Below are 17,191 nucleotides of genomic sequence, written 5' to 3' on the forward strand. Positions count from 1 at the left end.
TACTCTGAGCTACTAACCCCAAAATAGACAGTGTTGTGGCAGACAGCAAGTGGGTCAGAGGGGTTTGAGTGATCAGGAGAGAGTAGGTTTTTAAGCCATGACAGTGACGAATATTGTGAATTATTTTGATATTTCCTAATTTGACTCATTGGCATAACGTTCCACTTTGGTTGGGGTAATTCTCCGTTCCAGTTTGTATGCCTCGGTCACGTGCATGCAGCTCTGGAATGACTGAAATGAAACATTGCTCCCAGCTCAGATTCAGATTTCATGACAGCACTCTCTTAAAGGCCCAGTATACTGTATGCCCACATGTTTCAAAAATCAGATCTCGCCTATTAAGTTTGATTCTTAAAATCAAAATTCTTGAGACTGTTGCACCAATCATAACAAAGTTTGTAAACTAAATGTATTTATACATCTTTACTTTCTGACTTGCCAGGAGTGTGATGGATGTTAAGTGATCACTAGTGGATTTTCAAGAGAAACCACTTTTGCATCTGAAATATTTTAAGTATTTTGTTCAGAAGTAGCCCTTATAAAGACTCACTTGACCAATGTAATTTGGGCTTAAGGTGACATTTCATGGTTCATTAGCTTTACTTTTGCTAGTGAATGGAAAAACAGGAAGGATGTAAACACACCCACACCTGTCAAACATCCATTGAAATTCAACAGAGTTCATCTTTTTCCAGACCGTAATTATATCCTTTGCTTCTTCCAGTCAGCTTTCGTTGTCATGAAGAGGCTCTGCCCACAACATCCTGACCATAGTTAACCATTAAGCAATATGATGTACATATGCAGATACGGCTGTTCTTGTGACAGTAGTACAGTTTGTTGGACAGTTTGTAGTGAACAAAAGTCTCCAGAATACATCTCCTTTACTGCACATTGAAAGAGTAAACAAAAGTTGCACAGATTTTGACAGATTCAGCTCAATGGACTCTACACGCAGATTTGGGAAATACAGAGTGGAGCGGGAAGTGCTGGATGAGGAGAGACTGGAAGAGGTATCGCAGAGAAAAACGCTCTCTGACACTCACCTTTCTCTAACTGAGCAGCTTAAAGACTCCTTAAGGTAAAGCAACGTTTGTGGCTTGATCTTATAACTTTGACTCTTACTGTACTGTAGATGTAGATGTCTGGTCTGATGACCAGCGACCCATCTTCAGTGCATTCATGCTTTAAAATATCAGCCAATAAAATTACTTTTGTCTCTGTGTATCCTTCAAATCCCTCCCAGATGTACAGTACCCAAACTGAAACAATGTGTGATGAGCAGCTTGCCTGTGTTATACTGGCTGCCCAAGTACTCAGTCTGGGACTATGGCATGCCAGACCTCATCTCCGGCATCAGTGTGGGCATAATGCACCTGCCACAAGGTATGACAATGGCCCACCATGGAGTAAATATCAACAGTATTGCAGAAAACTCTTCTTCTTAAGCCTCAAAGTGAAATTACCATAGTCATCATATGTTGAGTGAATTTCATGACTTGAGGATACATTACAAAATCCTACTGTATCTTTTTGTCTTCATTCCATAGTCTTTTTATAAAACAGAAGCAGTATTTTGTACAGATATTTACTATCCTCCTAGAGAATATATCATATGCCAGTAATACTACAGTAAAAACAGTACAGCCTCATAAAAACATTTGTTTGTGAACTGAGACAGGCGTAACAAAACTTCTGTTTTTCACAGGTATGGCATATGCATTGTTGGCTTCCTTACCTCCTGTATTTGGGCTCTACACATCCCTCTATCCAGCATTGATCTACTTCTTTTTTGGAACATCACGCCATATCTCTATCGGTAAGTAGAGAGAGAAAGACATTGTACCATGACCATTATTATAACCTCTGTAATAACACGTGAGGCTATCTTTTCTTGTGTTTAGGTACATTTACTGTGCTCAGCATCATGGTGGGTAGTGTGACAGAGAAACTTGCTCCAGACACGGATTTCCTCAAAACAGGGAATGGGACCAACGTCACTGCAGAGGTGGACATAACTGCCCGGGACTTATACAGGGTGCAGGTGGCGGCTGCAACTACTGTCCTAGGAGGACTTATTCAGGTCTGACCACAGCATCCCACAGAAATAACAATGTCTTATTTTGTTGTTACAGCTGCCAAAACTCATATATACATACATGATTGTTTGCATAGGTGGTACTGGGTTTGGTAAAGTTTGGATTTGTGGGAATGTACTTGTCTGAACCTCTGGTGCGGGCTTACACAACAGCTGCTGCAGCCCATGCTGTGGTGGCACAACTGAAAAACATCCTTGGAGTTTCACCAACACGATTTAGTGGTCCCTTGACGCTGGTGTATGTGAGTACTGTCAAGTATTTGGTTCTGAAGACTGTGTTTTTGTTGATGCAGGAGTACTGATCTGATTGCATTATCTGTTACAGCACATTTTGGCACTGATCATGACAAAACTCTTAAAGTAACACTCACAAAACCGTTTGATGTGCATTCCTCATAAAAATTTTTTAACCTTTATTAAACCAGTAAGTCTCTTGATATACATTATCTCATTTACAAGGGAAAATGGCAGCATAAGATAGGTATCACATAGCTATAGGAACACACATCATTAATTAACAACCATCACACACTGTATAGCAGAACAAAACAGGACGTGAGAGGTTACTTTCCTCATGAAACATTTGCTGAATGTGATGCTTGAATGCCTGATATGAAGGCAGCATTTCCAGATGAAGTTTATCTTGTCTATCCAAGCCCAGGGTGCATAGTACACAAATGCAGTTTTATCAAGTTCTGAGCAGACTAGGCATACTGAAGATTATCCATCTAGATGATCTGGTGTGATAGCTGTTAGAAACAGGAGAAAGCATTTTACAAAGGTGAGCAGGAACAGGAAGCCACTGAATATTTGATCCCATTATGCAGACTTTTTGTGTGCCTCCAATCTTGATGACTTTTTTTGAGCAGTAACCCACAATACATAGCACAATGAAGGCATGATGACAGTTTCCAAAGATGTTTTCTTCTGGTTTGATCTGACAACAACATTACTATGTTGCATATAACCATGTAATTATTTGGAACAAACAACAACTGCTCTAATTATAGTAATCAGATGTAAGAGGAGCGAAGCTCACTCTTCTGGCCACAGAAATTCCTCAGCACCACATGAAGTTACAATACTCTTTCAAGAACTAAAAGTATTGGACCTTTTAATGGAAAAATATAACACTATAGAGTAAAAACCCAAATTTTGTAATTATTTTGGTATTTATTGTAAGATAGGTATACAATATAGCTTGGAGAATAAGCTAACAAGGTGAAAATGTCATTTTATACTTAATTATGAATTAATATGACAAAACCATTTGGTGTGTGCAGCTAAATTTGTGTGTTTTTATTTGTACAGTTGTATGCCATAACAACCTCCTGCTTTATCTTTCTTCATTTTCAGACTCTGAAGGATGTTTGCTCCTTGCTGCCATACACTCATCTTCCCACACTGGTGGTCAGTGCTGTGTCCATGGTGTTTCTGATTGCAGCCAAGGAGCTCAACTCTTTTCTCAGTCCAAAGCTGCCAGTGCCCATCCCAGTAGAGCTCATCACAGTCAGTTGACACGAGGACACACTCTTTGGCCTCTCTTCATGTTATCATGTCTGTGCTCTGTGCTGTTGCTGATGTTGCAGCACTGTAAAAGCTCAGACACAGTGGAACCAAGCAGCTGAATCAGCAGTAGTGCCAGGGCCTCCACATTTGTGCAGTTCACAGCAAAAAGGAGATATTTATGGCTAATAATTAAGTTCACATCTGGCATATGATTTATAAGATTATTAATGATTGAAGGGTTGAAATGTGTTGTGAAATTTGGCTTCTTTGCGTGTGTTTGTGTTTATGATCTGTATGTTTTATGTGATGGCTTTAGATTGTGACAGGAACATTGATATCATCCTATGCCCACTTGAACAGCAACTACACTATTTCAGTTGTTGGAGAAATTCCCAGTGGGTAAGCATTTACATTTAACCTACAATGCTGTAATTATTTGTTGAGTCATTCCCTGCTTGTTTAGTACTAACTCATTTCTTCTCATCATATCTTGTCCTCTACCTGTGCACCAGTCTACGTTCTCCCAGAGTACCAGATGTGAATATTTTTAGAGATGTTATTGGTGATGCTTTTGCATTGGCCATTGTTGGATATGCCATATCTATTTCACTTGGAAAAACATTTGCACTGAAACATGGATACAAGGTGGACAGTAACCAGGTAAACAAATACCTGCTTAATTCTGCAGATACCATCATTTCCACATTCTGTATTTCTTTCTCTCTGTATTTCCCTGCCAATTCTTGTGTCTCTGTCTTCACCCGGCTGCAGGAGCTGGTGGCTCTGGGTCTCAGTAATACAGTGGGAGGCTTCTTCCAGTGCTACTCTGTCTGCCCCTCTATGTCTCGAAGTCTCATCCAAGAGACCACTGGAGGAAAAACACAAGTAAGTGACAGTTAAGAAGTCAGCATTACCTCACAAGCCAAAGTCATTCTAATTTTGTACTGTGAACATGCAACATGCAATACCTGCAAGGAATATAACCTAGTTAAGGATGATTGAGCTGAGATAAAGAGGAAATGATGTTGAATTATATATGAAATTATATAACAGATTGACCTCAACAACCTGACCTAACAAATATAACCACTTTATGTATATAAGAACCATGTGGACATTCAAAACCTGATGGGAACATGTACTGTAGTTTTTAGATTCAACAATTACAAGTTAGTTAGTTTGTGAGTTAATTAGTGAGTTAGTGTGTCAATCACATACAGTACAAAGTGCCCAGCCCACATGGACTCACAGTATACAACATCAAAAAATACAGTTGCAGTGGTGAAACATAACTTCTTACATTACATTGCAAACAAACAACTTTGCCTCCTGTCCCATTCTCTACAAATAAAATCAGCCACACAAAAGGTTCCTTTCCTATAAAATACAGCTTAAGTTTTTTTATAATCATTCATCTAGAAGAACTCATCGGAAATTAAAGACATTTTACGAAAAAGAATAGCCCTTAAATCATCATATAATGAGCAATAAAACACACAAAAACATATCAAACAAAGTGTTTTCTCTTCAGGGAAACCAGTTAACCTGCCTGTTTCCCTCTTTTTATAGCTAATAGTAATGTATCTGAACATAACTGTGCACAAAGAGATGTATTTATTATTTATCTAAACAATATACCAAATCAAACAATTAATGGAAACAAGACTTTTGTTGGAAATATGTGCTGTCATATACTCAAGCTATTCTCCTGGAATGGACTTAATCCATCTCTGCTAAACAAGCTAATATGTGAACATGCCTGTTGAACACAAATATTTCAATGAAACCTTTGTATTGTTCTTGCAGATGGCGGGAGTGGCCTCAGCTCTAATTGTGTTGGTGACTATACTGAAACTTGGACACCTGTTCCAGGAGCTGCCAAAGGTTCTGTTGCTCTACCACTTGTCTTAACTGTAAAGTGATTAGCAGTAAAGTTTCATGATGCATGACATATTTTGTGTAATGAAATGGATTTTTTTGATTTGCCTCATTCACACTTCTGGGTACACATCTGATTAATCATGTTAAAACGTGCGCGTGTGTGCTTATTTTAGGCTATCCTTGCATCGATTGTCTTTGTGAATCTGAAGGGCATGTTCAAGCAGTACTCTGACATTGTTACACTGTGGAAAAGCAACAAGATTGATCTGGTGAGAGGTTACGTTATTAGTAACACTTATTATAAAAATACCCTTAAAAGCAACAACTGTGACATAATGTTTCTGTGGTGTTTTCATTATTCTTGTCTCATTTTCATTGTCACACTAAAGAATGAGACATGCTGTCATGCTGTATCCTTCAGGTGGTGTGGTTGGTCACTTGGGTGTCAACACTGCTGCTAAATCTGGATCTGGGTCTCGCAGCATCGATCGCATTTGCTCTGCTTACTGTTATCTTCAGAACTCAGCTGTAAGACCCCTCTGCACCTCATCATAGTATATTGCTCACTTCAGTATCTGAGTCATACTGTGTGTGAGTGTGTGAGAGGCAATATTAATAACAGATGTTAGGCTGCAAGATCTGCCAGATTAGACAAAGTACTGTACACAAACATGTTGCACAAATAATAATTTTGTGGATTTTTTTTTAAATTCCATTCAGCCCAACATACTCTGTACTGGGAAATGTTCCAGGTACAGAACTGTACGTGGATATAGAGACCCACAGAGAGGTAAAACAGAAAGATGGGAAAACATAAATAGAAACTTCTCTATCCTCACTGTAAAAAAAGCTAATGTTTTTTGCTATTTGGCAGGCAAGAGAGATTCCAGGTGTTACTATATTTCGCTCCTCTGCTACGGTATATTTCGCAAATGCTGATCTCTACCTTGAGGCTCTGAAAGAAAAGGTTTGTTCTCTTTCCTGATAATACTATCTACTCTAGGGCTGCAACTAATGATTATTTTAATATTGAGTAATCTGATTATTCTTTTTCTATAAAATGCCAGAACATAGTAAAAAAATGCCCATTATAATTTCCCAGAGTCCAAGGTGGCACCTTCAAATTCCTTGTTTTATCCGAAAAATAAACCCAACGATATTCAGTTAATTCTCATATGTGACAAAGAAAAACAGCCAAGTCACACATTTGAAAGTTTGGAGCCAGAGCAACATTGTTATGAAAAACGATTAATCAATTATCAAAATTGTTACCAATTAATTTCCTGTCAATCGATTAATTAGTTAATTAACCAGTTGTTTCAGCTAGAATCTCTCCACAGTTTTAAGTCTAAGAATTTCGCCCTCTCTTCTTTACCAAAGCAATAACGTCTTGTTTTTGTTCCTTTTTATTTATTGCAGATGATCTTTTATTTTTTTTCTTTATCTGTTTTCAGAGTGGGCTTGACATCAGTAAAATGATTATCTATAAGAGGAGGCAGGAGGCAAAACAGGAACGTAGAGAAAGGAGGGCTGAGAGACGGGCAAAAAGGCAAGCCAAGAGAGAGGTAATGGAAATGTATAACATAACTGCAGCAACATGGATTGTTTATAGACATTTTACAAAACATTTTAAGGACTACAGTTTTTTTTGTTGTTGTTGTTTGGCCCTTTGGTCACCTTGTCCTTAGAGTTACAGTAGGTAGATGGATGAAGTGTGTCTGCTGTCCCACTGGACAGAACTAAGTGACCAATGGCCAAACTACCAAAAAGTCAACATACTCGAGTACTTAACAGAAGTTTGAATCATTACCACTCTGCAGAGACGGGCACAGAAAGCAGCTAAACAGCTGTCCGGAGCACCGGTGTTCTCTGTGGAGGAAGAGGCCGGCTGCTGGAGGGACACGTGCGTGGACAGAGACGTTACAGACAAGGAGGAGCAGGGCTGGACTGAAAGGGAGAATGGGACGGTGTTTGTCATCCCAACCACTCCTCGAACACCAGACGGCCACTGTAGGTGGGAGTACCTGAAAGGAGGAGATCCAGACTGCACCAGTTTAGGGTGGATGTCTGAGCTGCAGGACGGGGACACCACCACTCTGGGCTCCAGCAGTGAGGACACGCTGAGTCACGACCTGGAACGGGTCTCTCTCGGGTCACTGGGCAAGTGGACGTGGGACATTCACTCCATCATTATCGACCTCTCCACGGCTAACTTCATTGACACAGTGGCTATCAAGATTATGAAAAATGTAAGTTCTAATAGGAGAAATATACTTTAAACAAAGGGTAAGACGTGACTGAAAATTTCTTTAAAGTCCCTACATTTTCCCTTTTTTTGGAAGCTTAGAGAAGAACCCTTATACTTTCAGATCATTCAGGTGTCAAATCCCTTTAATAAATAATGTAAGTGTAATCTGACAAGCATGAGCAACATATTTTACAGGGAGAGCTTAAGAATTCTGTTTTTATTAACAGCTAATTTTACAATGTTTTTTATTTTATTTATTTGACAATAATAAAGGTAAATACAGTAACTTTTGACAAGAAATATTCTGTATTTATTATACTGACAGATTTTCCAGGACTTCAGTGAGATTGATGTCGATATCTACATGGCTGGTTGTCAAGGTAAGAGAATACCTTCTCATTTCCTTGACGCTGTACTACATGAATAGGCTTTTATCTTGGTTCCTGTTTTCTTTTCAGCCTCTGTGGTGGAACAATTAGAGCTTGGTGACTTCTTCTCCGAGTCGATAACAAAGAGACGTCTTTTTGCCTCTGTTCATGATGCTGTGCTCTACTGTTTGGACCATCGTGGAGCGACATCGTTCATCCCAGCTGATGTTCAGGTGACACTTTATTTGGATGGTCCATTGTTGATACTCAAATGTCAAGTGACTTAGTAAAGTAGACATAGTGTATTTGCTGTTGGCACACTTTATACTGACATATTCCAATTAGTTAATAGTTGATGTTTCAGCATTGAACAATCCAAAGTGTGATTGATGTACATATGCAAGTACTCATTAAAAACCATTTAATCATGTCATTTTAACTAAATTACTTTCTAAAACTGTTTGATTTCAGGACACATACAGCAGCACAAAACTTTAAGGACTTCAACCAAACAGGACGTCCAGCACTGAGATGATCTCAACATCTACTGGGGAGAATATCAGAAGCTGAGAAATTTCACTTGCAAATTAATAGATGCTAGCATAAAACAAATGATACAAATGAATCATTTTAGTGTGTCTCGTGCCATTTTATTGTTGAGTTATATTGATATTTATACATCTTGTGTTTAAAGTAGGAAGACTATTGCTGAAGACACATGAGCTTAATTTAACTTCAGTCAGTGTGGGAGAGTGATACAGTGCATTTTTAAGGGAAAATAAATGAATTGATAAAATGAAACAATACCTTTCAAGAATAATCTGGCAGAAAATAATGATGAATTCAAGGAACAAAGACAAGGCAACATGCATCACACTGAGAGTGTGTGAGCTTTTTTTGGTAATGGCAGCAATAACAAGGTAGAACATTGAAATGTTTACAATAGCCATTTCAATTTTCAAGTGCAATTTTTGCTCATAGCAACAGCAAAACCTGTGAAGCTAATGCATGCAAAGGGAAAGTTTTTGTCTCAACTCCTTTAATGACTTTCTAGTGCAACATTCCTGAAATGGGAAATTATAACAGATTTAAAAAATAACAGGATAACAATATCCAAGCAATATTTAACAAAAGTATCTCTTTACAGTTGCATAAACCCACTGTGACCTCATTCCCTGAATAAATCTCGTCTCTACGTACTGGACACAAAGGACGTTGCCAAAAAAGTTGTGCACAGGACTGAAGAAGGCTAGGTAGATTTTTATGTTTAATTTTTTTTTTTTAGAAATTTGGTTTATGAGCTACAGGTCTTGATGGATATCAAAACTCTGTATGTCCGGGTTCAGAGTCAGACCTTCATCATCCTCGTCCTCTGGCTGCTGTGAAACCAGCTGCTGGTAGCGAGCCTGCCGCTGGTAATCCGGATCAATGTTGATCCATTTATTGGCGACCCACTTAGTGCCATGGGTGACCACGCAGCCTCCATGCAGAGCGTATTCATCCTGCTCTCCCACCCAACCTATTGAGAAAAAAAAAAAGCAATCTCGTTCATATTATTTCTTTTTTTTTATTAAACACTTGCTTCAACTGGTTGGTCAAGAGTACTTTTTTCCCTAAATAACATTGGAAAACTATTTAAATTAGCCAGAAAGTAACCTTAAATGCTCTTTCTTATATATACAATATATAATACAGTATATTTGCTGTATTCTTACAATACATAACTGTCTTTCTAGATTACCTTAAATTTTTACAGCACCATTATGGGCTTGAACCTTTTGACTGCATTTTATACGTTGGCATTTTATACTCTGTATACCTAAATGCCAAGATGAATTGAACTGAGAAAAAAAAAATAAACTGCTATTTCAGATTTTGTTTTTTTAGCCACACTAGCAGGGTGGCTCTAGGGGCACTATGGCAATGTTGGCCCATCACTTTGATCCAGACTATAATATCTTTGTAACTACTGGATGGATTGTTATAACATTTTGTAAAGACATTCATCGTCCCCAGAGGATGTATTTTAATAACTGGTGATCCCCTGACTTTTCATCTAGTGCCATTATTACAGTAGGTCAAAGTTCTCACGTATCGAGTGAAATGTCTCAACACAAAATTTTATACAGACATTCATGGACAATGTATCCTAATGACTTTGGTGATCCTCTGATTTTTAATCCAGCGCAACCATGAGGTTAATTTGTCCACTTCATTGGTTTATGACCAAATAGCATTCCCATCAGCCTCAGCTGTACTTTATGTTTGGTGCTAAGCAGCAAATGCTAGCATGTAAACATGCTAATCTACGATGGTGAAAATACTGTAATAAACATTATACCTGATAAACATCAGCATGTTAGCATTGTCTTTATGAGCATGTTAGCATGCTGACGTCAGCATTTAGCTGAAAGCACCACTGTGCCTAAGTATAGCCTCACGTACTGTAGCTGCTAGCACGGCTGCAGTCTCTTAGTTTTGTTTCATTTTAATTCATATTGTGATTGGATGTGCAAAGTTATATGTAAAATGGACATTACCTTTGCATTTTAATACTGTGTGTATACCAGAAAAATGTTAAGTTTTAAAATAAAAATTCAAAAAGTGCTTTTGCATCAAATGAAAATGAAATGAGTAGTTGCTGATTTGCATTTTTATTGTAACATTATGTTAATAAATTGTAATGTAATTTTTTATGGGAATCCTACCTCTACCATCAGAAAGGTAGTTGTACCAGAAAACAGCTGTTCCTTTGGTGGGCTTCACCCTCAGGTTACTCTTGTCACAATTCCTTCTGGTGTCCAAAAGATCGACATCATTCTGTATAAGAGACTAAAACACACAATCAAACTCAGTGACACAGTTTGCTTCACATCAGGCCCATGCACTAACTGACAAACAAGTGAGTTAACACAGATATGAAAGACATGCGCAGTATGTACACAATACTTTTGCAGGGCTCTCTGTACACATTTCCAGACCCACACACAATTACGCACCACTTCATGATAGGTCCTGTTGTCTGCCACAGGGAATGCGGTCTCCCCACCCCCCTCAACAGAGTTCAGGTAGAAGAGAACTGTGATGTACCTAGGTGTGTGACACAGATTTAAATTGACACGCACATGTATGGTGCAAACAAACCCTACACAAACACACACACATACAAACACTTTGCAAACAAGTGGCAAGCACACAACTATTTTGCCAAGTTGACAATGTAGAGTCACACATACTAACATGCCAGCTGTCACAATGGAGTGCCAAAGCACCGTTTAGTAATCACACCAGACAGATGAATTCAGATCTGAATATTCACAGATATTTTTGTTGAGAAATGCCGCTTCAGTCATCTCAGTCAACACTGTGCACCTTCAGTGATCTCACCTGCAAGACGTCTCAAAAGGAGTGGAGGTGTTGGCTGCGAGGCGCGTGTGTGTGCAGGCTGTTTCAGGATACACAGGGCCGCTGTCGTGGTGGGCGTGGTAGTGCCCTCCCTCCTCATAGCGAACCACCTGGAGTGGCTCACTGAGGTCCACTAATGTGGGCGGGAGCCGAGTGAGGCGAGTCACCCTTTGTTAGAGAACGGTAAAGAAAGTCTGGGAAAAACATTTCTAAACCTTTTTTATTCATCATGTTGAAATCGTGGGTTAGTTATATTACAGTTATTATAGCACTACAGCAATCAGAGAACAATGGTTACCTGGTCGCTTACCTCGCCTTGATGTGTTGGAGGACCTGGTGTGCTCCTTTGCCCTGGTACAGCCAGGTGTGTCTGCTGTTCCTCACCAGCTGACTCCTTTTCACTCCTTGCTGCATCAGGAAGCGCTGGAAGGCATCACTGCTCAGAAGCCTGAACTCCTCTAGACTCAGCAAACCTGTCCAAAATATGAGAATGCACATATGATTCTGATGCCGTGCGTAAATCTTAATTTCTTGTCTTACTGAGACTATACTCTTTCTCTCATCATACTAACCATATAGAGTATACTGAAGATAGAGCCCAGTTTTCACCATTAGTACAATAGTTTAGGAGAATATGGTTTCTATTACCACTACTTGATATTATGTGTATATATACTTTAGATTTGTGTTAAAAAATGAGACCTGCAGCCCTTTCTAGACTGATTTGAGTTGATCTGAGTGGATGCGTTTCCAATACCACATGTTTAAATTGAGGTTAATAAGAGTTTAAGATGGGTTTCATATCCTGTGAATATCTAGTCACATTAGTATTCATGAACTGTGCCCATTTACTGTATATCACTTGTGTACTCTACATTCAAGTTTATACATGAACCCAAATAGCTATGCAAAAAGACACATTTCTGTGTCACTACAGTAGATTGGTTGGTTAAAACCTCTGTGTCACTACAGTAGATTGGTTGGTTAAAACCTAAAATGATGAATGAAGTTGATTTCTTACCATTACCATCCTTGTCAGCTTTGAGCCCCGCATAGATTTCTCTCAGATTCTCCGGTGTGAGCCAGATGCCATCCCTCACTCGAGAATGAGTCAGTATCTGATGGACAGTAAAGACAGGATGAGTTAACCAACTCTGAACCAAAAAACTACTGCATGTCTTAAATGACAGCATGTGCTCACAATCCACAAACTGACATACACCTCATGGAGCTGCAACTGTCCATCCTGGTTGATATCAAGAAGGTTAAAGATCTCCTCTGGGCTGAGGTTGAGCTCCTTGGCCAGCTCTTCCTGGCCATCTTGCACCATTAGCTGGCTCTCCATCAGACCCTTTAGCTGTGCAAGCTGCATCACGACACGGCACTCATCCTCCGACAAAAACTCAGGGATCTCTGCAGAACAACACTGAGTTATACACAGAGGAAAATCTCTTGGGTCAACAGGATTGCAGCATTTTTTCTGCTGCATGCTTCACATTTTCTGATTTGCTACCTTGTCATGTATTGTATAATGTTACATTTTACAAATGGCTCTAGTATTATGTAGACTGAAGCTGAAGTGATTAGTCGAAAAGTGAATCAGCAATTATTTTGATATTGGACTAATCATTTCATTCACCAAGCAGAAATGCAAAGCTTTCTCTGATTCTAGCTTCTCCACTTGGATGATTTGCTACTTTGTCTCATGTGAGTCTACTGAAAAGCTTTGGCATACCACCTTGGCCTCTGGGAAAGTCATTCTTTATTTTGTAAGGTTTAATAAGAAAATAATCAGCTATTCATCTACAGTCAAAATAATAGTGAGTTGTAGCCCTAATGTAGACATTTAATCACCAGTTTTGCATTGATGTCTAGCGGAACCATGAGTATCAACATTGAACCATTCATGTAAACTTCTAGTTAATCTATGCTTGTTACCAATACAAAACAGCTCTATATTTTTCTCTTTAACCAATCAGCTATGAACCCTTAATTGGATCCAGTGTGCAGAGCAGAGGGAGTAGTTGCCTCAGGACTTATTGGCCTGTTTCATGTAGCCTTGATTGATCTGAGCATACAGTATGTATGTACTAGGAGATGGGTTTCGAGGTGTGGTTGTGATCATGAAGATGAAAATAAGGAAGAGGGGAAAGTGTGTGGTGAATGTGACATATGTTTGCTTTCATCAGAAGAAGAAACTTGTTTGGCCACTAGAGGCTCATGTGGGTGAGCTGCAAATTTGTTTTGCCACCTGGGTGTTTCTTACCAAACAGCAAAGGTTTCAAACTCAGAGTTCGCATTTCATGCACTTTGCCTGGCACCAGTGACACCTTCTGGACATGTCCCACCTGAAAGATAAACCAGAGGTGCTTATTGTGTGCGAGAGAGGGAGTAAATGAACGAGTGGGAGTGATGCATCATCACATTACTCACCCTTATTCCCTCGATTCTCGTTAGGGAAACGTCGCGTAGAGGCTCAGGCTTTGGTGGCGGACGTCCCGACTCGGGGGTCTGGTGGTTACTGCTGGGAGCATCGCGGCTCCGGTTGGCATCCTCCTGCCCGCTGATGTAGTGCACGTAAAATAGCAGTGCAATAACATTAATGATGTACACGTGAAAAAACACCATTACGACCACGAAGTAGGAGCGGGAGCACACGCTGCTCTTGTGGCAAGAGAGGCGCTCGCAAGGCGGCCGAAGCGGCAAGGTCGTGCTCCCGGACGGAGTCCTGTCCTCAGCATCTGGGGATTCCTGGTGGTCAGTCATTTTCCTGAGATTCATGGAGTTGATACTTCCTCCGCAGCAAAGTCCATCTGATTAATTAAACGACAAGATGAACATTTGCTGGCTGCTCAGAAGTGGCAGATGCTCTGATGACAGATGTCCAGTTTAATTAAAAAGAGAAAAGCAGGCCAGCTTCTCCGCTGCAGAATTAAAATCGTTGCGCACTGAAAAACCACGGAGGGTTCATGACGAAACTGCGCTCGTTTAGGCTGAGAAGTCAGCTACCATTGGCACTGTGTCGTTATCTTTATCGCCCACAGACAGCAGCGCTGCAGCCGCGGACAGTCTTGTTTACACTGCAGCAGTCCCAGTCAGCAGCGGTAGCAAAGCGCACTGCGCATCCGAAACCACGGCGGAACTCATCCCTAAACTGGTCCATAAACCTGACCCGGCATCGACTGAGTACAGTAACCATCCTTTAAAATTAAAGAAACATGATTTGGGAACAAAACAAAGCATCACAGTCTGCAATACGCCCTACTACTTACACGCCATTGCCGAGCTCTCCCGTCGACAGCAACAGTCTGCCTCCAGTGCAATGCTGACCTCTGGTGACCTGAAGCAAAAACACATTCCTGCCTTGATGCCATACAGTGCAGTGCGCCCCAAACCCCCCCCATTGTGTCTGTCTAATGTCTATTGAAGAAAAAAAAACCCAACATAAATAAATGACTTAATTTAAAAGTAATATATGTGGTCAGCTCTGCCATCACATTGACTGTGAAATGGCCCAGAAGGGTCTTCTTGTTACAGCTGTGACAGTGTGTCTGCATTCCCTTAGTGTTTCCAAATGTTATTCCCCTGCCCTGTGTCTTCTGTCTCTCCCCTGTCTGTCTCTTTGTGTGTGTGTGTGTGTGTGTGTGTGTGTGTGTGCTCATCAATGCCAGTATATCTGCTTCACCAGATTGTTGTTTCAACCACTGTGGTAGTTACTAGTCTGCCAAACATTGCTTTTGCTAAAGCAGTCCGTCTGTTCTTGTTCTGTGTTGTGTTATATCCACTAACGTGCGTTTCTGTTCTGCTCCTCATTTGCTCCTGCCTGTCTGTCCGCCACGTGTCTCTCAGCCACACCATCGTCGCCACCATTAGTTCACCTACCTGCTCACCTGTTCTGGATCTTCATCCCAGTCTCGCCAAGCTCCACCACTATACCTTCACGTCCTCGCTGCCAGCTCTGGTTCTCAACCCCCTGGTCTCCTTCCCCTTTCCCGTTCTTCAATAAATCTCTGTGTATATATATACCCCTTGTCTGAGTCCAGCACTTGAGCCCAACACTTCTAAAATGAATACCATTGTATTTATCCTCAGCTCACCTGAGACACACACAGAGATCCTGTTACTCAGTGTCTTCTTTCAGAGTGTAAAAATAGGTTGAATGAAAGAATGGCTGAGGTTAAAGTACTGACTTTGGTTTTTACAAAGTTTGAGGGTGTTCACATTCATATTTGGTGGATACTGTAAGACATACAGAAACATACAGAAAAACCAACCAATAAGATTTTATGGCCAAAAAGTTAAGATATGGATCTACAGTAAATACATATTAAAATAAAACAGATAGAAATATAAACTAAAAAGTATCAGTTTTATACCATATTTAACAAAAATATTTTATGTTTTTGTTTTTTTACAGCTTTCTTACTATTTTTACATTAGCAAGTATACCTTGTTGGGGCAAAACTAGGCCTACAGACAGCCCATTTGTCTTTCATCCTATTGATGAATTTAGTTTTTAGGACTATAATAGCAAAACTTTTATTTTTTATGATGCCTCATACCAGACACCAACACAGCTGTCACTTCCGGTTACCATCTTTGTTTGGCTTAAAGAGTCTAAACTTTGAACAGGTAGAAGAACAACAGTCTTAAATGTTACTGCCCACTGAATGTTTTTGTTCCAGATGAAGAGAAGAGTTTTTGAACCATGTCGAAATGTCTTCAAAACAGTGATACGTGTTGTCAAACAGCTAGCTTAATCGCCAGAAAAGGTTTAAAATGTAAAAACAATAATTGGTCGAGAGGAATAAACTGGGGCTAACGTTAGCCTTTAAAGCTACTTTATTAACCAAACAAAACGTTTAGTTTCAGGTTCTTAATTAATAAAATTTAGCGTTATGCCAAACTAGCTAAGATAAAATTGCTGATACACCTCATATTCTGTCCTTTACCATTAGTGTTAATCTAAGATAGCCGTAGTCTGTGTATCAAGCTTCATTTTAAAACCACATTACCTCCAGGAAGCAGTGTCATCCACGAAACAACGTTAGCTAGCTCTTCAAAATATCATGTTTATATATCAGCTCTGACAAACAGCATCTTTAGCTGTTGTGAGGACGTTAAGTCCATGACATTGTGTCTGCCTTAAGATTTAGATCTTTCACTTTTTGCAGAGTAACGTAAACTGTAACCTAACATTGTGTTGACCATTCTTTAAATGCTGGTAGTTTTGAAAGTTGTAAGTGCAGTACCTTGGTATTAATGTTGACAGGAAACTGAGAGTAATGTGGGGCCATGGACCATTTTTCTACTTGGTGTCAGTATACAAAGATGCAGAAATGGTGTTGGGAAACTAAACATATTCTTGTGTCAAAATCCACTGGACAGTGAAAGACATGTTGTGAAATTGTTTTAAGTGATTATTTGGGTCATAGTTTTTTTTAAATTACAATTATATAACAAAAAATATATATAAATACAAATTATGTATACAGTTTATGCATATTTGGGTTTACATTTGATTTATAGGGGATAACTTGAGGACATGAATTATAAGAAAAGTTGAATATTTGAACTTTTTTTTTAAGAGCCTTTTGAGTAAGATTAATATGCTGTAAATCAATGAACTTGAACGAACTTGGACTTAGTGCTTGGTCAAATATTTGACTACATTTGATTCTT

The 17,191-nt window shown here is 39.5% G+C and overlaps 2 protein-coding genes across 2 annotated transcripts; one reads left to right on the top strand and one right to left on the bottom strand.

Annotated features, from left to right (window-relative positions):
* Positions 1-844: 844 nt before the first annotated feature.
* On the top strand, positions 845-8,729 carry slc26a6l (solute carrier family 26 member 6, like). Its single transcript, XM_044174092.1, has 19 exons — positions 845-1,081; positions 1,247-1,386; positions 1,709-1,819; positions 1,905-2,083; positions 2,176-2,340; positions 3,455-3,607; positions 3,924-4,006; positions 4,120-4,267; positions 4,379-4,492; positions 5,414-5,491; positions 5,662-5,757; positions 5,910-6,016; positions 6,209-6,278; positions 6,363-6,455; positions 6,943-7,053; positions 7,309-7,737; positions 8,062-8,116; positions 8,195-8,337; positions 8,576-8,729. The coding sequence occupies exons 1-19, from the start codon at positions 942-944 to the stop codon at positions 8,600-8,602; spliced, it is 2,442 nt and encodes an 813-aa protein (XP_044030027.1). The 5' UTR covers positions 845-941; the 3' UTR covers positions 8,603-8,729.
* A 3-nt stretch (positions 8,730-8,732) lies between these two features.
* On the bottom strand, positions 8,733-14,851 carry p4htmb (prolyl 4-hydroxylase, transmembrane b). The gene is made up of 9 exons (XM_044174106.1): positions 13,943-14,851; positions 13,776-13,857; positions 12,732-12,922; positions 12,531-12,627; positions 11,820-11,982; positions 11,492-11,677; positions 11,104-11,194; positions 10,813-10,936; positions 8,733-9,623 (listed from the first exon to the last, which is right to left on the bottom strand). The coding sequence occupies exons 1-9, from the start codon at positions 14,288-14,290 to the stop codon at positions 9,406-9,408; spliced, it is 1,500 nt and encodes a 499-aa protein (XP_044030041.1). The 5' UTR covers positions 14,291-14,851; the 3' UTR covers positions 8,733-9,405.
* Between the last annotated feature and the right edge of the window lie 2,340 nt (positions 14,852-17,191).

The sequence above is a fragment of the Siniperca chuatsi genome, linkage group LG2 (genome assembly GCF_020085105.1).
Source record: "Siniperca chuatsi isolate FFG_IHB_CAS linkage group LG2, ASM2008510v1, whole genome shotgun sequence".
NCBI classification, from domain to species: Eukaryota; Metazoa; Chordata; class Actinopteri; order Centrarchiformes; family Sinipercidae; genus Siniperca; species Siniperca chuatsi.